At 34.1% G+C, this 27581-nt stretch overlaps 1 protein-coding gene across 1 annotated transcript; it reads left to right on the top strand.

The window, feature by feature from the left end:
- Positions 1 to 206: 206 nt before the first annotated feature.
- Positions 207 to 27313, top strand: LOC111713253 (hemocyanin AA6 chain). Its single transcript, XM_023488086.1, has 35 exons — positions 207 to 287; positions 1102 to 1131; positions 2977 to 3081; positions 3287 to 3322; positions 3385 to 3470; positions 3788 to 3943; positions 4425 to 4474; positions 4545 to 4633; positions 4830 to 4889; positions 4958 to 4985; positions 5080 to 5205; positions 6532 to 6609; positions 8655 to 8717; positions 9074 to 9108; positions 9183 to 9219; positions 9444 to 9527; positions 10876 to 10931; positions 11032 to 11059; positions 11160 to 11199; positions 11461 to 11506; positions 11556 to 11608; positions 12560 to 12630; positions 13203 to 13271; positions 13873 to 13981; positions 14498 to 14571; positions 14631 to 14699; positions 15049 to 15162; positions 15260 to 16081; positions 17994 to 18064; positions 18681 to 18702; positions 24581 to 24658; positions 25536 to 25580; positions 25960 to 26000; positions 26896 to 26942; positions 27186 to 27313. Exons 1-35 carry the CDS (start codon positions 257 to 259, stop codon positions 27222 to 27224), a joined length of 2988 nt encoding a protein of 995 aa, XP_023343854.1. The 5' UTR covers positions 207 to 256; the 3' UTR covers positions 27225 to 27313.
- Positions 27314 to 27581: the final 268 nt, after the last annotated feature.

The following is a 27581-nucleotide window of genomic DNA, read 5'->3' as shown; positions in this document are numbered from 1 at the left end:
TAAGCTGCTATTTGCAGTTTTTCCGAAGTATGGAAGTTTTTTTTGTGCAGAGTACGGATATAATAATTCGCAAAACTCAAACAAAAGACGACATATTACTTAAATCCGGGAAATATTTTCGAGATGCATTAATATGTTCGTGTTTTAAATATTTTTAACTTTGATAATTGCTACCAGCTGAACAGATCCCAGCTAATTGAAAATAAAAATGTTAAAAATCAATTTTTCAGTCTAGATTACAATTTATGAATTTGGTATGAAGTTGGCGTTTTTAGCTTGCTTTTTAGGTAAGTAACACACCTTTGGATTAATCAAAAAAAATTTGAGAACAAAATGTCTAAGTAAAACAGATTATTTTGATATTTTGGAGCTATTGGAAATGTTTAGAAAACGGGGATGGCTTGAATCAGGGAGAGAGAAAGACCCCCACCCCCCCACTCCCTCATTAACATTTATTATTCGTAATTAACTAATCAAAGTGTTTAATGAATATACTAATTAAATGAATTGAACATAATAATAAGCCTTTTATAAAAATATCTTGTTTAATCTATTAGCAAAGAATTTGATTTCATAATTTCTGATTAAATATAATTTACAATAAAACCTTGGTTTTTACCATAGTTTCAATTTTACTCTTTAAGATTAGGGTATGGGAAGGGTTTTAAATTATATGTACAGGACCAAAGGGGTGGGTGTCGTTGTAGGGCCACTACCCGGTTTCAAAAATATCTAATTTTTTTTAAATAAAATTTTTTTATGATGAAAGTAAAAAAAATAAGACCAATCCAAGACTACAATCATTCCGCTTTAAAGGGAGTGACCGGTTATGTAAGGTAGTTGAACTGAGTATGCAGTGTCGTGGAAAACTTCTTTCGGATTCATTTTAGACATATTAAGCTTTTCAAAGATCTGTAAATCCTGAGTTTGATTTACAGATCTTTTAAAAGTTTAATATGTCTCAAATGAATCTAAAAGAAGTTTTCCACAACACTGCATACTCAGTTTAACTACCTTACATAGCCGGTCACTCCCTTTAAAGTGGTTATCATGGTTTACACTTTACATTATCAGCAGATAACTAAGTTATCTTTTTTTCAGAGATCACCCTGAAAGTCTCAGCTATAGCAAGTAGGATTATCATTATTTTAATTTATTCTGTAAAAGTACATGAGATTTTTTAAAGTCATAATATAAAAGATATTGGTTTTCTAACATCTTTTTTACAAACTGTATTGTGTTGATGAATAAGCAGCTTATTACATAATGTCAGAGTTTCAGAATGTCTTTTGACACATTTTTAATTACGAAAAAAGTTACTATTCTCTGATTCTAGACTTACACAGAGAGTGATACCAAGGAAAGTTATTTCAAAGGTGTACACATCTTTTGTACTGCAGTGTACTGTCTCTGGGCGGTAATGTAAACACAAGACGGATGTCGAAGCCTGAAATGGGATCCATCTTTCACATAAAAAATCGATGAAATATTCTGGTCATAGGAAACTATTATGTGAATTATCAAAATTTTCAAAATTTAATGCTTTTAACCTCCTCGGTTACTAAACGAACAGATGCATCTATTCTTGTTTACAAATTCCGCCCAAAGAGAACTGGTTTCAATATGTACGCAGAGTATACACGACCGCAATAAACTTTCCTTGCCTTACATTCTTGAGTGATACTGAGTTTACTTTATACACCTGAGCCCAAAACTTAAGACAGGGTATCGTTATTAAAACCAGTTCTAAAACCCCCGGTTTTATGAACGGGGTTAAGGAGTTTTGTGAAAATAAATATTTTTGTTATAGAAATATTATATAATTCAGTTTGTTTATAGTCTCCATTTTTTTCAAATCTCTGAAAACAAAATCTACACAAGTGTTAAGACCCCAAAAAGGAAACTCAGGAGTTTCGTTCAACGATACTCTTTTAAATTTCAGGCTCTGTTATATTTGTTAAAACAAAGTACATACCTTCTAACTTTCACTGTAAATGGCAATTAAATTTTTACCTTGATAATGTTCTAATCCTTCACAATGTTTTGAGTTTTTACTTAATTGAGTTCAGAATGTAAGGTTTTTTTTACTGCAGGAGATTGTTTTTGATTCAATATTAATAAAGTACAATGATTATACTCCCTCGATTGGCACATTACTATGTACAATACTATGTAAAGTACTATGTACATTACTATGTAAAGTACTATGTACATTACTATGTAAAGTACTATGTACATTACTATGTAAAGTACTATGTACATTACTATGTACGGTACTATGTACAGTACTGTGTACAGTACTATGTACAGTACTATGTACAGTACTATGTAAAGTACTATGTACAGTACTATGTACAGTACTATGTAGAGTTATATGTACAGTACTATGTACATTACTATGTACAGTACTATTTACAGTACTATGTACAGTTCTATGTACAGTACACAGTACAGTACTATGTACAGTACTATTTACAGTATTATGTACAGTAATATGTACAGTACTCGAATGAACCGGAATAAATCAAAGGTATTTTTAAAGACAAAAACAATGCGTTTATTGTAATACGCGGATACTTTATAAATACGTTCAGTTTTGTTTTCAATAGATAGTGTTGAAGAAAAAAAAGACGTTTTGAAATATTTATGGGAAAAGTACGTTGAATATTTTTAATTTTGGACAAAATCCTGTCTACTATTGCAAGTCTTTGAGACATAGTGAAACAGATGTTTGCATGAAAAAAAAACTTTAGCATAGTGAGATGGGAAAAAAAACTCATGCTAGAGAAAACGAGCCTTTATTCAGGACAGGGTTGAAAAAAATCTAATATGTTGTAGTCCTAATAACCTTGAGACATTGTGATATTAATTTCATTATGATCGGGTAATAATTATGTCTCCGAGAGAAAGAAGTATTTTCTTCCTTTATTACCGGAAACAGGTTTGAAGATATCTTATTAAACTTGTGGATTATAGAATGTGGAAAGCCGGAAGTCTCAGAAGAAGACAAATTGGATCCCGTAGGATTGGAAATATCCAAGATGTTGAGTCCAGAGAATAAACCTAATATTATTGAAGAAGGTTTGTTTTTAATATACTTATGAATACATAATAGGGTTTTTAAAAATTAAAAGATATCACTTTTGCATAACTTTGATGAATCTAAAGATAATATTTTATTTTGTCGATTTTCTGAGTATTTTGACAAGGAAAACAATTTTATCTATGAAACTCCAAAAATTATCAAGATTTTATTTGACATTTTTTGGAATAAGTCATTTTTCAGGAAAAGCTAAAAAGAAGAAGAAGAGAAGGAACAGCTGTAAGTGATAAGAAAAAATTTGTGAAAAATGGATCAAACAAAATTATTTTTCATATTTTTAGTTTTTCGATCGAAAGCTGCTCTCACTCCAGAAGAAACTGTATCAGACAGTATCTACAAGAAATTAAAAAATTTGCCCTGCAAAGAGGTTTGGACGACCAACGTTTATATAGTAAAGCTCCTCGCTCATCACATATCTTACTATGTTTATCTCATAAAAAATTCATTGTTTAAAAGTGACTTTCACATTTCTTCTGAAAATATAATTGGAGGAAATTATTAGTAATAAACAGTTTTCAAGCGACATCATTCACATTCTTGGTTGGATAAAAATGTTAATCGTTGTTATTACATGGAAGGTCCCTGTAATGGTTTCTCACTTATGTATTTTCCAATTGGAGAGCAATCCCTTGAAAAAATGATCATATTTCACTTCTCGTGCATTTCATTTAATACTTGTTTAAGGGGTGTGGAACCTTCAGTCCTGAATGGAGACCATCCTTTGATACTGTAGTGGAATTGTTCCAAGGACTAGAAACTGATCCCAGAGTGGACAATGATATTGGAACATACATGGAAATATTTCAAGATGTTTTAGAGAAACTCTACGAAAAAGAAGGGGTAGGCATCTATATGTATAAAGTAGTAATCTCTGCTTTCTGTTTGTTTATCTGTCCGATTATTACTCAGAAACCCCTTTACCAATTTGCCTAATGTTTTGATGGAGAACTCGAAAGAACTAAGGGAATGTTCTTTTCTTGGTTTTAAGATTCTAAGTCATGACTCATGAATGGGTCCACTTTAAAGAAAAAAATAGCTAAAATCGTAATTTGTGATCAAGCGCGGGTAAACAGCGGGAGTAACCATGAGTGACTGGGCAACGCTGGGTTTTCAAGCATTTTTAAAATATTTTTTGGAAGAGAAGAGCTCATTACTTGTCTCAATCTCAAATTTGAATCCCTATATCTGTGCTACATTTTATACAACCTGTATAAGATGCATGCAGTTTACAGAACACAGAATGTATATCAACCTGAAATTCAAACTTGAAATAAAAAAGGAAATTTTTAATTTATTTATAAATTGAAGTTTATTTAACTAGGTAAGAGAAAAACTGGTAAAATCTGCATACTTGAAAGCTCTGAAATTTAGGTAAATGCTTGAAATATATATTATACAATATTTAGTTTCAAAGATAAAATTGTTCAGTTTTTGTTTTTAGAAATGATACAAAAGGAATTCATGTTGACCCTGCCATGATCTTTCCTACACTTGAAACTAAAAATGTAAAAACAACTCCTGGTTTTAGAGGTATTCATGATTATCATGATTATCATGATTATCATCATTATCATTATTATCATTATTATCATCGTTATCATCAATATCATAATTATCATTATTATCATAATTATCATAATTTTCATTATCATAATTATCATTATTATCATTAATATCATCATTATCATCATTTTCATCATTATAAACAAGATAAGCTTTTTTTTAGCATCAAGTAAAAGTGAAGTTCCTTGGGAGAAGTTAAAAAAAACTCCTTCTCGTGTGTTGGGTAAACTTCTTTCTTCATAAAACATGTTTAAATTAGTTAAAATAATCAATATGATCTTGTTCTTAAAGGTGAAGACATCAAACTGGACTTTTTCAGGTAACTAGGAATTTTTTATATTAATCTAGAAATTTTGAGGGAGGCCGGAGGGGGGGATGATTATGTTGACATTTTTTTATAACGAAATGTTCAGGGAGGATGACAGTCTTCATGTTTTTCATTACACCTTCCATGCCATGAACTTTGGAAAAGCAGATAGAGGACCAAGACCAAGAGAAAATGAACATTTTTTCTATCTTCACAGGCTGTTTCTCTACAGGTAATCTTAGCTCTAAACTAACCTCACCCTGTAGAAGTACAACTTATTTTTTATTTTTGCTTGTTTAAGAAAATCTTGTATACACTCTTTCGGTGTAAAAATTTGGTGGAAAAATACAAAATACAAAAAGAGAGTCGGCTGAGTTGTATCTCTACAATACATATAAGGAAACATACAGATAATGTTGTATCTGGATTAATACTTACTTGAGCATAAAAGGGAGTGAGCATTAAGGGAGTAAGGCATTTGTTACATGTCTAATACTAATCCGGTTTTATACCCACTTCACCCAGCGATTGGAGCCCTTTCTGGAAGGGTCCTGTCACTACTCCTTGAGAAGAGCTGATAAAAGGGGACAACTATGCATTCTGCGTGCAGCGGTGCACACTAAATGGGATACTTCCTAAGGAATTCCGCTTGACTGGGAAACAGTATAACAAGTGGACAAATGGAGTGATTTTAACAAAACACTCCTTATATGCCACTCCTACAAATTCTTATTCTCATCTCCACTCTCCTCTACCTACTATCTATCCTTCTCACAAGCAACAAAATGAGAGGTAAGGAAATTTCTCTGTTGGATCCTACTACAAAATTACCTCTGAGATTATTCTTTGTTGGAATATCAACCTTCCTTTTACAGGAAAGTAAAAATGTGCGGTTCAAAGCAGGGAAGCTATTGCTCCCTTGCTGTAAATAGAAACTAGTTTAAAGATAGGAGTGGTGACCTAGCTGCAAGTAAACAGGCTGCAATTACAATAAAGCAAAACAAACAAATAAAGAGGGGGACATCTATTCAATGAATGGGTGGTCCTGTACTGGCTTTAATGGCAAATAGACAACGTCCCGTAAACATTCTTTCAAAAGCAGCACTATAAATGGACAGGTAAAGGAAAGCAAGAAAGAAACCTGCAGACGTGCAGTTGGAGAAAGGAGAAAAAGATGAACATATGAAAATGTTATCTGTGCCTTGTACCCTTTTATTTTATAAAAATTATTAAAAAAAAACGTACAAAAATATAAATATATAAATTTAAATTCTTTAAATATTTTAATACTTATACTAATAATAAATAAAATGCGATTTTGTTAATTTCTATGCCGAACCGGCGCGGCCCAACAAAATATGGACAAAGCTCCTTAGCAAACAAAATTTTTAATTTTTTTGTTAGATCAGATGGTATCTTGAACAGCAACAATTTGTTTTGTTTATTTGTCTCACCAGCCACAAACCAATAGTAATCGCAAAGACCAAAAACAACCATCAAGTCATATCACAACTGCCATGTTTAATGCCCAGCCCTCTCATCATGACCATGTTTGAAGATATTTTGATGAACGAGATACTGAGGAAGCAGGTGTCATTACTCCTTTAAATAGTTCAGCCAGGGAAACTGAATTCAAGTAAGTGTTTTTCTTGTCTAAAGTTGTTTTTTGAAAGTCTCATTACACTGTTTTAGCACCACTTGGGCAACCGCCATAAATTCAACATTTAACACCAACTGGTGGCCAAAAATTGGCAACCATTTATTCCCTAAATCAAAAAGATAAATGGGAAAATTAGTTGAAATCATCATTTTGAATATTGAACTAACTAGTGTACAGGATTAATTTCAATAATTGATTAACATTTTTAAAATATTGATTTGCTCACAGGTTTAAATAGTTTGCCGTCTTAATAGATGGCTTAAACTTAAAATTAGCAAATCACTTTCAAGTTTTGCAATTGTTTAATTTTTCTTATCAAACGGTGTTCTTCTGAAATCAAAATATTGATATTCACGGTGTTAACTTGAAAGATTTTTTTTGGTGTTATGTTACATGTTGACATTAATCAATTTTGTTTTTTCTTTGATCGAAACGCCATGATGTGCCACTTACGTAAATAGTAATTTTGTAATTATTTTATTATTATTTTAATTTGTGGTTCCTCTGCAAAAATAAAAACGTATTTCTTGTTTCTGAAACATAGGATAAACAATCAAAATTAAACACATTTTTAAGGAATAGTATAAGCGTAATTTCAAGTGACCTTTTATTTCTTGAGGAGCATCCCCGATTTACAACTGTACCCTTTAAACCTTTGACTGATGAAGGATGTTGGACATGTGACTTGTAATCTACGTAAACGCTTTTGATTGTTGAACACTTTGTCAGCAAGCAGTCATGTATGTCAGTAATATGAAAACCTATTTTCTAATTGTGGCAGAAAATAAAAATTTACTTTTGAATGTTTGATAATGCTGTCAATAAAAAACAGTCAATCTACTTTCGAGTAACCGATCAGCTGTTTAAGTTCAGACTGTAAACAGCGTACAGTCGCATACTTTCGAGTAACCGATCAGCTTTTTAAGTTCAGACTGTAAACAGTGTACAGTCACATACTTTCGAGTAACCGATCAGCTGTTTGAGTTCAGATTGTAAACAGCGTACAGTCACATACTTTCGAGTAACCGATCAGCTTTTTAAGTTCAGACTGTAAACAGTGTACAGTCGCATACTTTCGAGTAACCGATCAGTTGTTTTAGTTCAGACTGCAAACAGCGTACAGTCGCATACTTTCGAGTAACCAATCAGCTGTTTGAGTTCAGACTGTAAACAGTGTACAGTCACATACTTTCGAGTAACCGATCAGTTGTTTGAGTTCAGACTGTAAACAGCGTACAGTCACATACTTTCAAGTAACCGATCAGTTGTTTTAGTTCAGACTGCAAACAGCGTACAGTCGCATACTTTCGAGTAACCGATCAGCTGTTTGAGTTCAGACTGTAAACAGCGTACAGTCACATACTTTCGAGTAACCGATCAGCTGTTCTAGTTCAGACTGTAAACAGCGTACAGTTGCCTTTATAGAGGAGCTCAAGCTGGTTATGATATGATGATGAGAAAGATCTCTCTACTTAATGAACAGTCAAAGGTTTCAATGGTACCATCATCTGTGTTTGAATGGCCACTTGAAGTTATGCTGACAGTCCATTTAAACTGGGAAAACGACTTTATCTTCAACAATAATGATCAAATATTAATAGTGTTATTATATCATGGGTACCATTGTACATCAGACATGCCCTTAATTTACATTACAACATGAGGACTCAATTAAATAACAATATAAATTCTGTTGGCCTTGGATCCTTTTATAGAGTTAAGTACTTTGTTAAGTTGTTGTACGGTAAATGTTTGTGTTTAAAACTCAATTTGAGGAAAGAAATCATTGTTTTTCTTTCTTACAAATAAATATTTTCAGTAAATTTCATTTCTTGTCTTGTTTCTGCTAAAAAAAAAACACACAAATGGATAATTTTAATATTGTAGTTTTTTGACAGAAAAAATCGAGCATATAATTTTTCTTGGGGAAAAAATGTTTGAAATGTTTTTTTATGAATTGAGCTTAAACTTAAACTAATTTAGAGTCACTTAAAAAATTTGTTAATAAAAATTGTTTTTAGTTCTTATTATTCCATCACTCCTCAGACAGATCCTACAAAGTCTTTGCACGCAGATTTTGTCAGGTTAAACATTTTCTATAAAAGCATTTAAATTCAATGACAACCATGAAAATCCTTTAAAAAAATATTTTTTGAAAATTGAAAACCGATCGAATATCTTTAATGTCAATCATGAATTTACAATTTTTAAAAATAGATAAATATTTAATTTGGAAAATTCAGTTATTATGTAAATAAATGAATTAAATTGGTATAATTTTTACTATAATAAAATTGAAAATATGTGATAAAATCTTTTTTTCGATCTTGAGGTTAAAATGTTATGTAATCAACTTTTTTGAACTTTTTTACTTTGATCTAAAATATTATGAGCTCTAAAATTCATAATATTTTGTATTTATTATAGTTTTCATTAATAGTAATAAGCCGACGTGTAGGATTTCTGAAAAAACAAGTGAGATTTTTCTTAAATTCATGAATTTTAAATACTATTAACAAAAATGAAAAACAAACTTTTTTATTGATTAGATAGTATAATAAATAAACTGGAAACACAGTGTGATAGGTAATTTAATCTTTTTTTATTTCTGCATACATTGCTTGGTGAAGGGTGGACTAAATGATTGTATATTTCATTTAACGTATATCTCTAATAAAAATTTAAATTTATCAAGATTATGGACACCATCAACTATTAATTTTAAAGACCAAGAACAGCTGTTCCCAAATATGTATTATGGCCTAAAAAAATAAATTATTTTGTGCAACCTTTTAAACTAAACATTTTAGCTCGCTGGCAGAAATGAAGGACAGTATTGAAAAGTATGGAAAACAATGTATGGATTTTCACAATTATGGTCACGATCTGATGAGGTAGTAATTTACTTATCCATTATTTGTTTTTGGGTGAAATTTTTTTATTTTCATTGTCAATATTTTGTTCTACATCATTTTTTTTTCTGGGACCAGAATAGATTTAATGAATCATGTGAGATAATTGAACCTTGTAGACGGGGTTAAACTACTTCTCTGCAGCTTGGCTTGGCACTAAAGTAATTGTGGTTCAGCTACTAGTAATACTTGCTATTTATTAGATATGGTCCAGGAAAATTCTGTAATTATTTACTTTTGTTCTTTTTAGAAATTTGGTTGATTTCTCAATATGTTAAACAGAAAAATTGTTGAGATAAATATTTGCAAAGTCTGCATTAACCACAAAATATTTTTAAATCTCCATTTTCCTCAATTTAACTAAAAAATTCTCATGGCTCTAATCATTGCATTGCATTCTTTTATCATCATTTCTCTCCTTTTTTCTTTTTTCTTTTCCATCTGTTGACTGTCCTTGATTCTAATTATTTTGTCTTTGACACCTCTCCCTCCTACCTTCTTGACTAAGAATGGAACGAGGGAAGGAAAGGTTCTTGACTTACAACGGAATGGGGGATAGAACCATTCTTTGACTAAGAACACCAAGAACAGAACGGAACGGGATGACCGTTTTTCAACTAAGAACAAAACGGAACGAGACAGAAACGGGACAGAAGGGAACGCGAAAGGAACGATTGTAAAAAAAAGGAAGGAGAAAGGAATGATTTAGCTGTATGCCCTGGTTCTAGAACGTAACAGAACGATTTAAAACAAGTTGGAAATTGCCCATCCCATTAGGTGAGGGGTCATATGGGAGGATGGGTTAGGAAATTATTTCAAATTTATTGTCCACAGCAATCCATTCCTTGCAGACGACAGAAGTAGAGAACCAGTATTATTGTGCATGGTTCAAAACCTCTCAGGATTCTGTTTTCTATTTTTCTATTTTTCTTGTTTCTGGCGAGAGAGAGGGAAAGAAATGGATAAAATCCCCGAACTCTGTAATGTTTTCCTTGTTTTCCATAGTAGGGTGTAGGCCTCCATGTTTTATTTTACACGGAGCTCTTTGGCTGCATAGTCTGTGCAGCTGTAGACAATAAGTAAGTAAGTAAGTTGTTAAGGTAAAACAAAACGCCGTTCCGGCATTTTACAGTTGATGTCGTCTAAAAATGTTTCAGCCTAACTTGTGTATAGTCTATATCTCAGTGCCAACACCTTTTAATCAACAAATGTAAGTTAAAAAGATATATTTGAATTTTTTTTAATTGATGTCCCCCCTCTTACTAACCCCCCAACTGCTATAATCCCCAAATTTTAGGAAATTAAATTTTTAACAAATGAATGATTCTAGTAACGACTGCAAATCCGGAGGGAGAGGCACCTATGGACTCTTAATAGACAGTGAAGGTAAACACGGAACTTAGAGGGACTTCAGACACATATTTTTTGTTCAATTTCCATTATAAAATAAAAAAAGATATTCCAAAAAAACCTACATTTATTTCAGTTTCAGCTAGAGATCCTTTGTTTTATAGGTAACCTTCCTTAAAATAAAACACTTACTAGTAACCTTATTGTAATGTGAAATAAAATGTTTTTATTCCAAAAATATAGCATTAATATCTTTTACTTAAGGTGGCATTATGAAGTGGATATAAAATATGATAATTTCTTGGTAAATATAAATTCGTTTTTTTTAAGAATCATTTGTTTGTTAAACCACTTATTGTTATACATAGTTTCCCACTAAAATGTATATAATGATTAGTATAATGAATATAAAAGATGGTTTACAGTGTATTTCATCTGTTTTTAACTGGTCAATCTCATTAAATATTGTCTTTAAAATAGCATGCTTATTGGGATGCACTCATTATAATTGTTTGCTGTTTGCCCCACACATATTAGTTTACTAATATAAATATTCCTTTTGTAGAAGATTCAGACCCCCTATACCAGAGAACAAGTGCAGCCAGCAAAGGGTATGTTCTGTAAAACAAATAAAAAAATGTTTTAAGTAATTTGTTCCAGGCATTACTGTATCAAATGTAGCTCTTGAATCAAGATGTAGTTCTCCAAATCAGGTTTTTAGAATTTTTAATAAATTCTATGTGATAGAACAAGTTTTACTAATTCACAAAACAAATATGTTATTTTATAGAGCTGAAAGAAATTGCAACATGTTTTTAGAATAAACTGTTCTGTTCTTGGTTGGGCTTGTTATTCTTTAAATGGAAAGCCATTACTTTAAAATACATTAACATCTCTTTTAAGATTAACAAATATAGGTACCTGTACAAACCTCGGACCCACAAACGTCAGACTCTTTTAAGCTCAGGCAGTACAAACATCAGACTTACAAACGTCTGACTGCGACAAACGTTGGACTTATACCAGTATAAAAGTCAGATGGGTGCATTTATAAGGAAAAATGACAGACTTTGGTTCAGTTAAAAAAAAAACACATTGTTCTAAGAAATAATTATTGTGATAAAATCAGAGATAAGGGATGTTTTAAAGTCAAAATCTTTAAGATCAAACAGTTTAAGTTTGAAAGTATCGAAGGATATTACCATCAGGCTGCAAAGATATAGGAATGAGAAAATTTAAGTTATGGGCAAGAACTGAGTTCCTTTAGGTAGATTTTAATTAGACCATGTGTTTGTACCAGTCCGAAATTTGTACTAGTCGCAGGTTTGTACTGGTTTGACGTTTGTACTAGTTTCAAGTTTGTACCGGTTCGACGTTTGCACTAGTCTCAGGTTTGTACTGGTTCGACGTTTGTACTAGTTTCAGGTTTGTACTGGTAAGACGTTTGTACTGCATGTCTGAGGTTTGTAAGTCTTTGGTTTGTACCGTACAATGTTTGTTTGTATGACATTTGTATTGGTACCAAAATATAACCTCATAATATCATTTGTAATAAAAGTAAAAGGTGGAATAAATTGAGAAAATTGATGATACTATAGTTCTAGTGAAAGATGCATATATTAACTAACAAAATAATCATTTTCCTGATCATAAGCTTTAATCAGGTGGAAACTTTCTGGGAAATGAAAACATCAAGATATCAGCTCAATCATATGGATTATCTAATCAAAATAAGGTTGGACTTTGGACAAAGGAATTGAGTCTTTGCCACAAACACTGATTTTCCTATCCCTATATCTTTTTAACCTGATGGCGAAAAGCTTTGATATTTCAAACTAAGGTTATTTTATCTAACAGAATTCATAGTTTGAAATATTTTAAGTCTACGACATTGGGTTGCAAAGATATAGAGATTTAAAAATCAGAGTTTGTGACAAAAACTCAATTCCTTTGAATTATTATTATCTTGCCCAGACTAAGTTAATATCAAATCATCTGAAGGCATGCTTATAATAGACTGAACACTTTTTATCTTATGGGCTACATCTCTCATATAGGTCGTACAGTCTTTATGCTCTAAAGGTTTATCAAATGAGAGATTATAAACCTCTATTGATTGGCCAGACCCGCATAGCCCAAAAATCAACCAGCAGGCTTCCTGCAACTTAGATTCTGATAGAAGAGTACATTTTTTTGGGAACAAACTAATTAGTGTACATAAAATGTATAATTTATCATTTTTGGTTATTTATAATTATATATTACTGTTTTGAACTAAAGCAGAGAAAATTATTGTTTGTATTTTAGTTTAAAGAACAGTGCTGGTTTGATGGATAAAGTGATCATAAGGGTTTTCCTGGTAAAGGAGAAATTCATGTAAGTTTTGCTTTTTTTATGACAGTTTAGAAGAAATTGGACAGTAGAATCTGAGCTGAAAACTTTAGAACTGTGGATATTGAGATTAATGCTTGATCCTCTCTTTTTCTTAGTATAGAGACTAATCTGATATTGTACTTGTATCCTGAAAAGTGTATAAAATTCAACCAATCAGAGTCATGCGCGCCATTTAAAGTTATATACAGAAATGGGAGGAACTCTCTTATTTAAAAAAAACGGTTTTGATTTTTCTCTACTATATCCAAGAAAGAATTGTTTAAGAAGAAAATCAAAAGTGTGTCCATTGGATACTCAGATCAAGTAATCAGGATTAAGAATATCTCATTCTAAAGTTTTCAGAGCCGAAAACTTTAGAATGGGATATTCTTAATTCCGATCGGTAAATTAATCTGGAGATTAAAAAAAAGAGGAGAACAATCACTGTTTAATCTCAAGATTAAGAAAAAGAGTGGATCAAGCCATAATCCCAATCTCCACCATTCAAAATTTCCCAGCTCAGCTCTGATTACATATATATTTTTACCTAACTTTTTTGTGTTTTGATTGAGAAACACTTTCAAACTACAGCCTACTTTTTTAGTGCTGACACCAAGTACTATTTTGAGTTGGACAGATTTACACAAAATTTGACTGGAGCTCCAGAAGAAACCATTATTAGATTTGATAATCAAAGTTCTCTCACATGGAGGGTAAGAAGAGAAATTTTTTTTTTAAAGTTATGAATCCATTCCTGCTGCACATGAGGACTAGGTTCATTTTAAATTTGAACCAAAGGGACCAATTGTACCAGCATTTGTAACGCACAACCAAGTATCAGTCCAACCCTATTTATATTAGTTTGTTTCGACTTAAACGGCACAACCAGAATTTTTACAGTACCTTGTCTGTCAAAGGCCTTTTTGACCAACAAATCAAGCTTAGTTTAATGTTGCTGGTCTGTTGGAGTTCTTCATGGGTGAATTAAAGTGGGAGGAATCTCCTCCATATAATTGTAAATATAAATCCACAATTTTTTTGATGGGATGGTGTGTAGTTCGGAATTTTTTAAGCCATTCAAGCACATTTTTTTTATGACGAAATACTTCTAAATGTTTAAATCATCCAGGAGAGAAAGAAGAAAAGTCAACGCTGATACAAAAAATAAAAATATTTCAGTTTTCTCTAATGTTTGATAGAACTTATTGATTGAATTATATTGGATCTAGAAAAAAGATGAATGTGGATGGCCCACTTCTTTGCTTCTACCAAAAGGGAAAAGCATGACTCCAATAAAATACAGGTAAACAATATGAAGATGAGAAGAAAAATTTAATTTTATTTATTTTCTTACATATTTAGACTTGTTGTTTTTGTGCATGACCTTGAAAATCAAGCTATAACAGAAGGACAGAACAATGTACCAGAAATGTGAGTTTTCAAAAAAAAATTTTTTGGTGGGGGGTCTTGGGGAATACCTGATCTTGGTTAACTGAATTTTTTCATTTATTTATCCTTGGGCATATATGTCTAGCAACACATTAAAAGTAATGATGGGGAGAGGGGGGCGGGGGGTTCAAATCACCCAAACCTTTAAAAATATGAAAGGGACAAACAAATTGAATTAATTCACAATAATTGGCAAACCATTTACCTGCTTTGTTAGATAGAGCAAATTTTGAAAAGAGAAAATGTTCAATTTTTGCACATAAACAATTTTTTGAAAATTATTTTACCAGTTTTTGCAGAAAATTTTTATCTTAATATTCATATTTTGCAGACCATGTGGATCATTGGTAGAAGACCAGGTTCCTGATCCTCGTCCTCATGGGTTTCCCATAGATCGCCAATGGACTGGCATAAATCTGTTGGATGTTTTAAACAACAAGGATAGGTCAGATTGGATATTATATTCTAGTATATATGGATATTGGATGTTATTCAATGCATTCTCATAAATTTACTCAAATTACTCAAAAGTTCTTTTTCAGCACATTTGGAAGAATATCAACCTCTGTGGAAATATTAAACAGAGGTCTAAATCCAACAGGTTGTGAAGATGCTGATTTCACCCCACCTTCATCACCCATTTTACCTGAAGATGCTTCAACACCCTTAGGCACTCCAGCTGCAATTTCACCCACAGTATCTCCAACTTCAATATCACCCATAGACACTTCGGCAGCAATATTGCCCTCAGACACTCCAGTTACAATATCACCCACAGTATCTCCAGCTGTAATATCACCCATAGACACTCCGGCAGCAATATTACCTTCAGACACTCCAGCTGCAATATCTCCAACAGACACTCCGGCAGCAATATTACCCTCAGACTCTCCAGCTATATCAACCACAGTATCTCCAGCTGCAATACCCCCCATAGACACTCCTGCAGCAATAGTACCCTCAGGCACTCCAGCTGCAATATCTCCAACAGACACTCCAGCATCAGTATTACCCTCAGACTCTCCAGCTACAATATCGCCCTCAGTATCTCCAGCTGCAATATCACCCATAGACACTCCAGCAGTAATATTACCCACAGTCACTCCAGCTTCAATATCTCCAGTTACAATACTACCTACAGTTCCTCTGGCTGCAATACCAACCACAGTATCTCCGGCTGCAATACCACCTGCAGTATCTCCAGCTTCAATACTACCCTCAGTATCTCCAGTTGCAATACCACCCACAGTATCACCAGCTGCAATACCACCCTCAGAATCACCTGCAACAAAATCACCCTATGGTTATATTGAACCTGGACCAGCAACATCCAAACCTCCCAGAAGCTATGCCTCCAACCTAGGGTTTCAAATTTTACTTTATTATTTTATTCCAGAAATAGAGCTCACAAAACCTTCCAGTAGACTGTTTTATATCCAATTCAAATCTTTGATGTGGTATATTGTTGGCCAAGTATTTAAGACTTAAGGTTTTTTAGTTATAATTGTATAAGTTTCAGAGAAATCAACAGGGATGAATATATTGAACTTTAAAAACAATGAAAGGCCTAATACGTCTAAAAATGTTAGGAAATACACCAAAAGTATTTGGACAAGTATTTTTTTTGCCAAATATTTTCTTATACTTAAAAATATATACATGATAACACAACCTAATTTTTGGAAATTCACTCAATAACCAGCCAAAAGCTGAAGCCTTTTTTATTTGTAATCTCCATTCAATCAATATTTTAAACAGGTCAAATTTATCGATAAGAATTCTTCTAAAATGGTATCTAAATTTAAAAATCCAAATTAAGTGATAAAAAGTCGTCTAAAAGTTTGATGGCTTCTGAGTAGGGGATAAAAAATTGACTAGCACAAAAGACAAATAATTGCTTATATTTTACAAAAAATCGCTTATTTTCAACAAAAAATCCCTTATTTTACAGCAGATATTTATAGCTTCCAAAAATGTAACAAAAATAACTTTTTTGAACAATTAAACAAAGAATCTGAGTTTTTGCCACAAACTTTAAATTTCTAACCTCTATAACTTTGCAACTCGATATTGTAGACCGTAGATATTTAAAACTATCATTTTCGTTAAATCAAATAATCTAAGTTTAAAATATCAATATAAGTTTACTCCGACAGGTTGCAAAGAGGGAGTCAAAAAATTGTGTTTGTGGCAAAACTCAATTCCTTTGCAGTAGAAATTTACAGCGTCCAATTAGCTGTATAGCTTTCAAATAAGGGACACAAACAAGTCATATACTAGCTAGATCTTAGAAACCCTTGTATACTTAAATTCCACTTGAGTGTAGAGTAAAATTCTTTTTAGTTATTGATATTTTTGGATGCTGAAATTTCACAGTATATAGTAAAGGGAGTTTGGAGGTTAGTTTCAGAAATTCCTAATTCTTAATTACTTAAACTTGATTTGTATGGAGCTTACAATTAAGAAATTGTAAAAAGAATCTCCTGATTCTAAGCTTCTCAATCGTCTAATCCACTAGTTTTTGACAGAATGTTGACTTGATGTTTGTTTTGAAGATTAAATCTGAACTGTTTAGCAAACTGTTTGAAACATTTCACAAAAAAATTTGCAAAATAGACCAAAACTTGATTTTTTCGAATTTCTGTGACTGCTTCTGTCTTTTTCAAACATTCACATATCACAACTTGTCGCAAATAGAAATGAACAGACTAACTGAGCACATGAATTCATAAACTAGCTAATTGTAAAATGAGGATTGAGAATGAGTAATCAATCTAACAAATTAGCTGATTAAAAACCAGTTTTGAGTACCTGCATGTAAAAAGAAGATTTAAAATCGCTTATTAGGCGACTTTCAGACATCAAATATGAAGTATTTTTCTTCATCAAAGATAATGATATAAAATTGTTTAAAATGCAGGAAGAAATCGTTAATAAAAAGACTTTTTGCTTATTTCCACATTTTGAGCTTTAGTTGATTTAAAGGTGAAAATTAGGATACTTTTAGTCGGCTTTTTACAAGTTTTGTCATTAATTTCACTTTTTTGAGTTTTTGATTAATAGTGTGAGACAAGCTTGTGTTAACTTGTGCTGGAAATCAGACCTTTTCTGAATCTTAGGTTCAAGCATTTATCCTCAACTTCAAAAGTGACCACAATGGATATTAACACTTTCAGATAACCTCTGCTCCACAGAAAACTTCTTGACAGGTTTTGTTATACATTTCAAGGTTCCCATTAGTTGGAAAAATTTGAAACTCCACTCTGAACCAAATAGAAAACCAGGCATTGAAGTATGTGCAGATGCATCAAAAAGTAACTGTTTTCAAGTCTCTGCTAAGCCATTAGGAAATTCAATCTTTTTCCAAAATTATGTCAATTTCATAAATATAACTACAGTGCTAGTGAGAATATTACTGCTCTCATCAGATCGGTGCGTGTAGATATTATATTATATATTACTTACTGTTTTTTTTCTTTTACTGAAGTTTATTTTTTTGCTATAACTCTAAAATTATTTGAGCTAGGAAGCTCAAAATTTTTTGCTTTTATATCTAGCTCTAGCCCCTCACTTGAGGCTAAACACTAGCTTTTATACCTACTGTCCTCAGGCATATTGTCTAAATGCCTTATTTTACCTATAATCAATCAATATACCCCCCCCCCCATTTATTTTTGGTAAACCAGACGTCAGTCAGAATAGGGTTAAGTGTTTCCGCTAAACTTTTGATTTACAACTGGAAAAATCTGTAATTTTTCCGTATTTCCTCAACTAAAAATTTATGTTTTAAACTTTTTACACCTAAATTTTTTGGAATAAACTATATTACAAATGTTGTCTGAATAAGTTATTTTTATTTTTATTCAATTCATTGATTTATTTATTTCTCTAAATAATGAAGCTAAATCAGTTGTTAAAAATTATATATATTTTTTATTGACAATAAGGATTGATTTTTTTCAGACAGTTCAGCCAAAGCAGAAGAGTAAGTATAATTTTCATTACAAGGCTAACTGAGCGCCGAGCTTCGTGCCTTCTTTCATTTCAACTTTTATTGTTGCTAATGTGAAATGTCATATTTTGGCGTGCTACAACTTGAAAGGAAAAGAGTTTCAAAACAATTGATTTTATTTAAATTCTAAATCTATAAAGTAAAAATATCCGAATAATAATATCACATGCTAGTCTCAGCTGATTAGTAAACGCCCCCTTGGATTTCTCTAGAAGAAGTAGTTCGGAAGACAACATTCATATCCGCCACAGTACTCCCCCCAGAAGGAACGGCGGAGAAATGGCGGAGCAGATCCTTCTATCTCTTGCAGATCTGTGAGGGTTCTGGAAAAGAGTTTCAAAACGATTGATTTTATTTAAACTCCCAATTCTATAAAGTAAAAATATCTGACTAATAATATCACATGCTAGTCTCAGCTGATCCGTAAACGCCCCCTTGGATTTCTCTAGAAGTATTTCGGAAGACGACATTCATATCTGCCACAGTACTCCCCCCAGAAGGAACGGCGGAGGAATGGCGGAGCAGATCCTTCTATCTCTTGCAGATCTGTGAGAGTTCCGTCGTAAAGGTATAGGTGGCGGAACAACCTGAGGATTGAGTAAGAACCTAACCCTCTTAGAAGTCTTGGCGGCGGACAGAGGCGGAGTAGTTGAAGGAGTTGAAGGAGTAGGTGCTGGTTTGAGCCTGGGTCTTCCTCGAGGCGGAGGGAGAGCAGTAGAGACAGGAGAATCGCTGAACACAGGCTTCAGACGATCAACAGATACTACGTCCTGTTTCGAACCAACCTGGAGGCGGAAGTACTTGTCCTTCCTGTCGATCACCAAATAGGGTCCTCGGTAACGTGGAGCTAATGTTGATATAACTGAATCTTCACGAACAAATATGTATTTAGCCGACATTAGAGCTGCAGGTAGCTGGGCTGGAGGAATAGGACGAACATGATGAGGCGGAGGAACGGCGAAACCTTCAACAGCTCTGTTGACCTTCCTGAGGAAAGTATCAGGGAGTAACTCAGGAACATCTACAAGTTCTCCAGGAAGAGTCAGAGGAGCACTATAAACAGCCTCGGAAACTGAGAGGCCGGTATCATCCTTTGGAGTTGCTCTCAAACCCAGGAGAACCATAGGGAGATGGGAAATCCAATCAGAGTTTGCTAACCTTGCTCGAAGAGAAGATTTCAAACTTCTATGGAACCTTTCGACCATGCCATTACTCTGAGGATGGAAGGAAGTTGTAGTAGAGGTTGAGATTCCTAGGGTAGAGCAAACTCCGGTCCAAACAGAGGATGTGAACTGAGAACCTCAGTCAGACTTAAGAACCGCAGGAACTCCGAACCTTGACACCCAGGTTGAAATAAAGGCTCGAACACAGGATTCAGCAGAAATGGAGGACAAGGGCACGGCCTCCGGCCATCTTGAAGTTCTGTCAATCATGGTGAAAAGATATGAGAAACCTTGACTAACTGGTAGAGGACCCATGGTATTAACATGTACGTGAGAGAATCTCCTGGTTGGTACTGGAATAGAGGGAACTGAGGCATGAACATGTGTTGAGATCTTGGATTTTTGACAAGGAATGCAGGATTTTGCCCACAACCCGACATCTCTGGACATTCCCGGCCAGACAAATCTCGACGACATCAATCTTCTGGAAGCTCTGACACCTGGGTGAGAAATACTGTGCAACTGCTCAAACAGCTTGTGGCGGAGCTGAAGGGGAACCAGAGGACGAAGTGAACCAGCTGAAACGTCACACAAAATATAACTAGAACCCACGGGATGAGCAATCACTGTTAGAGATGGATTTAACTTCATTTCTTGCACGGATGAACAAATAGTTTGAAACTTGGATAAACTTGAAACATCTAAACTATGAATCACTTGATCACTTAAAAGATCTCCGCCCAGAGCTGGGACCAAAACGGATGTAGAATCTTTTTTAAAACGTTCCTTGGAGTGAGGGAGAAAACTTGATTTCTCGGTTTCCGACACCTCCGACACCTCCGACACCTCCGACACCTCCACCACCTTGGAACCAGGAACTGGAGGGGAGTGAGGTTGGACAGGCTTAGGGGAGAGCTGAGAAGGTGGTGAAACAGGGTTTGGAGCGGAGCAAGGTTTAACAGAACCTGGAGAAGTGGAGCAAGGTTTAATAGGACCTGGAGAAGGTGAGTTAGGCTTAGGACTCGGAATGGGAAGGGGTGAAATGGGTCGAGAGAGGGCGTCAGCTACCAAGTTCTCTTTACCAGGGACGTGGATAATGGAGCTAGTAAACTCTGCCAGGTATGCAAGTTGGCACTTTTGACGAGCTGACCACGGAGGACTCGTCCTGAACAATGCATGAGTTAATGGTTTGTGGTCAGTTAAAATTGTGAAATCTCTACCTTCTGGCATGAATCTGAAGTGACAAACAGATGAAAATGCTGCCAGAAGCTCTCGGTCAAAGGCGGAGTATTTCTTCTCGGCATCAGAAAGTTTCTTAGAGAAGAAAGCAAGCGGAGACCAGGATCCATCTCGGAGCTGTTGTTGAAGTACGGCTCTGATGTGAGAATCTGAGGCATCCACGGCGAGAGAAATTGGTGCGTTGCATTGTGGATGGACCAACTCTGGAACGGAAGAGAGAAGTTGCTTGGCTTTGGAGAAGGCGGAACTCATTAGTGGGGTCCAAGAGATGGTTTTTCCAGGTCCCTTGAGAGCATCAGTGAGAGGAGCCAGCACTCTAGCCGCAGAGCGAATAAACTTCCTGTAGAAATTGACCATCCCGAGGAACCTCTGAAGACTGGGCTTGTCAGTTGGCTGAGGAAAGGCGGAGATGGGGGCCGAATGCTTCGATAGAGGTGAACAATCTGAGGAAGTGAGACGGTGTCCCAGAAACTCAATCTCCTTCACCGCGAACTGACATTTAGGAAGACCAATAGTGAGACCATACTCACGGCAAAGAAGAAGAACATCCCTCAGATGTTGAACGTGGGAGGCCAGATCCTTACTGAAAACCAGGATATCATCGACGTAGACAAAACAATAAGGCAGATCTCCTAAGATTTGGTCCATCAAACATTGAAACGTATTTCCAGCATTCCGCAACCCAAAAGGCATCACCAGGAACTCGAACATCCCGAAAGGAGTGATGATGGCCGTCTTTTCGATGTCCTCCTGCGCTACTGGCACTTGGTAATATCCCTTCTGGAGATCTAACTTGGAAAAGATAGTTGAACCACTGACTCGTGAAGAAAAATCGGCGATGTTGGGAAGAGGATAGCGATCAGGCACCGTGGCGGTGTTAAGACGGCGGTAACGCCGCAGGGTCTCCATCCTCCATCCTTCTTCTTGACCATATGTAGTGGAGAAGCCCAGGGTGAAGTAGAACGGCGGATAATGCCTGCCTTTTCCATGGCGGAGAACTCAGCTTTAGCTATAGCAAGTTTAGCAGGATCCAATCGGCGGGGCCAGGGTTGGTAAGAATGTGATGACGAACCTTGTGATGTGGAGTAGAAGCAGTGAAACCATCAGATTGTAGAACATCAGGAAACTCACTCAGGAGGTCTGAGACGCATTGTGGAGTAGAGAGGAACGCTGCCTGGAAAGATGAGGTTGGAGACGGATGAGAAGTTGGCAAATCAATCTTACAACCGTTAAAAGAACTGTCAGAAAACACTTTCCTCTTGCTCACGCTCACACTCAAGTCATGATGTCGAAGAAAGTCTGCTCCGAGGATAGGAACAGATACTGCTGCTAACTGGAACGTCCAGGAACAATTCCATGTTCCAAAACGTAGAGGTATAGTTCTGGACCCGGAGCAGGTTACAGTTGATCCATCAGCTGTGATTAACCGCACGCCAGAAGATTTGTCTGAAGTAGGAGATGGAAAAACAGATATAGAAGCTCCGGTGTCGACCAGGAAACGGCGATTAGAGAGTTTGTCATGAAGATAAATGAGAGAAGAACCAGTTGAACCCGCAGGCAGGGAAAATGCATCCTCCTGCTGGTTTCCTAGTTTCCCGACCAGGTACATGGAGCTTGACAACTCAGAGCCTTTGAACCGAACCTAGCGTGATACCAGCAGGTAGATGGGGAAGAGGAACGGCGGGAGGAAGCTGCTGGAGTCTGTGAACGGCAGGCAACTGGACTAGAAACTCTATGGGAACGCTGGGAGCGACGGTTCTGCCTTGAAGGATGAGTATTCATGGCATGCTCAGAATCCACGGCGTTTACAGCTGAATTTGAAGATAAACTGCTCCTGTAAATCTCATCAGCGTGTTGAGCAAGGATGGAGATGTCAACTGCTTTATCATGAACTAGATGAGACCTGACGTCAGCTGGAAGTTGTTTCAGGAAGGCATACCGAAGGAACAGGCAGTCTTGGTGCTCGATAGGAAGGAGAGCTCTCATCTTGGACAACAAAGCAGAGGGTAACATATCTCCAGACAAGGGAAGTGACATGATTGATTCACATTGGGCGTAATCCGTCAGGGAGTGCGTTTGAAGGAGACGAGCCCTGAGAATTCCGTAAGGATCCGTTGCTGATGGATTCCTAATTAGATCAACCACATTATCGATTTCATTCTGAGGGAGCGATGCGACGACGTTCATATCCGCCACAATATGTCAAATGTCATATATCGAATGTCATATTTCAACAATCTTTCAGCATTTTTACAATTTTTTAATGGACTTTCAAATTTTTACTAAAATAGAAAATTTTAGGAGAACATTTTTTGTAATTCTGGGCATCCTAAACATTCCCTGGGGTAATGTTAGGCCCCACAACAAATTTGTGCTTCATCGTTTCAACTGTTTTGACGTTTATCATTTAAAAACGAACAGACAATCAAAGTATATATATAGATAATATGTGGTATACTTCATTGAAACCCTTAATAACAAATACATCGGAAGAATTTATCAAATGTCGTCTTGACAATTTTTCAATTAGTTTTATACTATATGACGTAAATTTGAGTATTTGCGAAAATAAATAAATAGCCATGAATATGCGGGAACAGTTTTATAATCATTTTATTAAAAATCTAAATATCTGAAACATTCCATTTTCAGAAAGTGAAGAATACGACATTTTTATAAGTTGTAAATAGTGTACTTATACCAATAATGGAAAAGGTTTTTGGGAGCAGTTTCACTTCAGAATTTGGAAGATTTTGAAGAAGGGAAAGCAATTTATGAATTTACTGTCAGATCAGAGCTAATGCAGAAAGACCTGAGTAAATAATCTAAACCAGCTGTTAGAAACTTGCATGGACTGGTCTGTGTGTTGGTTGAAAAATAAAGAAAAATATCTGTTCTCTATACAAAATGTGTTGTAGTTGTACTTCTAAGAGAATTGGTCAGGTACTGCGCCCTTGTTTCAGTAGAAGTACACATTTCTGTTAACTGTTTAGCACTGATTTCAGGATTCATTTATAACTGAATGATGAAATATGATGTTACAGCTATTACAATTTATATTGGTTTGTCACTAAGCATGTGACTGAACCCTGATTGGATCAGATGCTTCCAGAAAGATACAACTGTGATTGGGTAGAAGCACACAGTGTCAATTTAGAATTTCAAAGATTTTGAAGAAGAACAAAGGGCCTCCACTGCCAGATCACTGTGTAAGGGTAAAAAAACTGTGCTTAAAGTACATATTCTATTTACAATGAGATATGTAGGCGCTTCTAACAGCATTGGTAAGATATTGAGCAGCAGTCCTCAATTATTATTGGAATTTTAGTCAAATTTGGAGTGCACCTAGGTGAGAAAGCCTGAAGTGCAAAAGGAGAACATACTTACAGCCATTAAACAACCTCAATATATATATAGAGTACTGTATAAGATATATATTTAAACACTAGGTTTTGTGAGCAGGCCCAGATGAGTTTAGCTGTCGACGCTAATAGAGATAAATTAGTTCCTATTGTTATAAATGCAAGGTAACATTAAGCTTGGATTATTGTTCAATTTGAAAATATAAAGAATAATGTCCTTGTATTTAAATATATAACAATATTGAGCCTACTTCATTCAGTGAAACAACTTCATAATATGTTTTATTTTGTTTTAAGTGATATTCCATTTGTACACTGTACTACTTTCACAAACAGCTCTCACAAAATTTCTTTGAATGGTTTGTTTGATTTTTGCAACATTCTAGCTTCCAATTTTAGAAAAAATTAAAATTAGACATTGTTTTTAACAAGTTTTAATTTTCATCTTTACTTCATGTTTTATTGACAATAGTTTTTAAAATGAGAGGAGTATACAGTGGTCAGTGTTTACATCAATACAATGAAGATGACTTTTCTATTTAACTTTAGATTTCATACACGCATTTTTCAAATCACCAGTTTACAAGTAAACAGAGAGAAGCTGATGATTCGCAGTTTCTCTTTTTTCCATGTTTATGTGTATGCTGTTTGAAAAATCAATTATGTTGAAATAGATTGTCCTCTGTTTATTTTTTATATGTACAACTACGATTGTAGAAACTAACATCAATCTCACTCACCAAGCCTGTGAAGATTTAACCCTAAACAGGCTAGGGGGGGGGGGGGGTTTGGTGCCCCCCTGTAGTTTTTTTTGTAGTAGAATTAAGAGAAAACTAAACCCTGGAGTAGAATTAAGAATAACTTGAAAATACGCTTACACTCCCTTTAACCCTAAACAGGCTTGGAGGTAGGGGGGGGTTTGACGCCCTCCCCCCTCCTCTAGTTTTTTGCCCTAGCACTCTAATTTTTTGACACTATCAACTTAAACATTTTTGACTTGTAATTAAAGAAATTTTAGAATTTTTTTTTCTTCTTTTTTTAGGGAAATGTTGAATAACATGCATGCAATGTTTTGGATCAAAGCAAGGAAATGTTCATATTTTTAATGGAATATTAGATTTAATGACACAAATCATGTCATTTCTTCCTTCTAAATTGACCATATCAAGGGAAGGGATAAAAGTAAAAAAGTGATTGAAATGGAGTAAGAGTGCTTTAAAGGGATTAAAAGAGTTGAAAGGGGGTAAAAGGCATTCCAACGGTTTGAGGAATTGAAAGGAATAAATTGTTAACATGATATCTATATTAAGGGTACCGATGTGAAAAGGCATTGCCATCTTCTCCATGGAGGGTCATTTGAAAATATTCTTACAGTCCCTTTTCAGGAAGGGGAAGTTGCACTTAGCTAAATATTGCCTTTATTATTTATGAATTTAATCTGATTATACAATGAATATTTAAATCAGGCATGAAAAGTACTGTAAAGTGATACTTAAAGGATATAGAAGTAAGATTAATTTATTGAATTTTTTAATGAATTTTTGATAGAAATTTTATCCCACATTTTTACTCAAAATTTCATAATCTTGGTTAGAAAGATGTTTCTTATTTGTTCCGAGTCAAATAAGTAACATTTATACCGTCAAACAACTTTAGAATTGGGAATATCGAGATCAATGCTGATGTGTTTTTCATTTGGGAACAAAATGTCGACATTAACTTTCGTTTGTTGACAACATCTTTAGTTTGTTATCAAAATAAAACCCAGCACTACTTCTAACTAGTGATATGTTCGTTCATCGTTTATGAACGGCCCATTTTTTAAATCGTTCTTTAAATCATTGTTAATTTTCCATCTATTTTGCTTGTTTACTCACAGAACGATTGTTCAGTAAAATTGTTCGTTTCATAAAATAATTTTTTTTTTAATGAAAAACATTCAATTTTTCAAAAAATTTTGTATAACAGTGATATTTTTTTTAATCTTTTGGAAAACTCGTTTGTTTGGTAAAATTAAAAAATAGTTCATGAACGATCAATTTTAAATTGTTGGTTTTTTCGTTTTAAATAATTTAGTTTGTTCACAAAAATGATGCCCATCTCTACTTCTACTTCTATGCATCACTCACATTTTTACACAGAAATTATGAGCCAACAATTTGGAAAGAAAAAAAATTAAATGAACAACCCAGCTAATTAAATGGTTGTTAACAATTAAGAGCCCGCCTAATTTGATTTTCATTTCGTTCAATTGATTTCCAAATTAGCCAGTTTATTTACATTATATATGTTTTCACCTTTCTTCATTAGTTTGCTAGACTAGCGCATTTATTTTTCAGAGACATGAACAATTATTTATAATTTATTAATTATAAATATAATAAACTGTTTTCTTTATTTAGGAAAAAGTATTGGAATTAGTTGGACGTTATGCGAAAAGAGCCACTGGGTACATTTATGATTTTTTAATATTTATTTACACTTTTTATTGGAACCATACCATGTTTGAACCCCGTCTCTTATTTGAACCACATGGTTCAAATTTTTTAACTTTGGCCTCAGATCGACAAAAGGCTTTTTATTTTTATTTTATATCTTTAGAATTATTTAATCACAAAAGAATATATTTTCCTACCCACAACCTGTTCTGTTCTTGCAGCCATAAAATATTAATATTTTTTCTCCAATTTAGAATACAGGACAATACTTTGCTATTTGTGAACCAATCTGATAATCTAATAGAAGAAACCAATTGGCTAAAATTATTTGCACTGTTTGTACTTTAGTAAAAATTAATAAAACAAAGATTTTTATTATTAATTCTTAAGAGTCCTAGCATTTTATCAATATCTTAATTAATCAAAATCTTGAATTTTTAAATTAAATTTTAAAATTCTGAACTTAAAAATTTCGAGCTTTAAATTATCAAAGGTCTATTAGGTTGCTTAAATATATAGATTAATACAATTAGAGTTTGTAACAAAGAAAAAATTCCTTTTTCTAACTTTATTACTGTGAGAAAACATATTTCTAAAATACATAAATGAATAGATATTTAAGTTTTTAAACTTCACATTTTATGAAAAAA

This window comes from Eurytemora carolleeae, unplaced genomic scaffold (assembly GCF_000591075.1).
Source record: "Eurytemora carolleeae unplaced genomic scaffold, Eaff_2.0 scaffold1398, whole genome shotgun sequence".
NCBI classification, from domain to species: Eukaryota; Metazoa; Arthropoda; class Copepoda; order Calanoida; family Temoridae; genus Eurytemora; species Eurytemora carolleeae.
This window is presented reverse-complemented; position numbering and strand designations above follow the sequence as displayed.

What these genes read in the sequence shown, in the direction of transcription:
- LOC111713253 (XM_023488086.1), top strand. Translation starts at nt 257, where the DNA reads ATGAAGTTGGCGTTTTTAGCTTGCTTTTTAG. An exon ending in AACTCTACGAAAAAGAAGGG is followed by an intron (nt 3,944 to 4,424) that starts GTAGGCATCTAT and finishes TTATTTAACTAG; the next exon opens with GTAAGAGAAAAACTGGTAAA. An exon ending in CCTATTGTTATAAATGCAAG is followed by an intron (nt 24,659 to 25,535) that starts GTAACATTAAGC and finishes TTCTTTTTTTAG; the next exon opens with GGAAATGTTGAATAACATGC.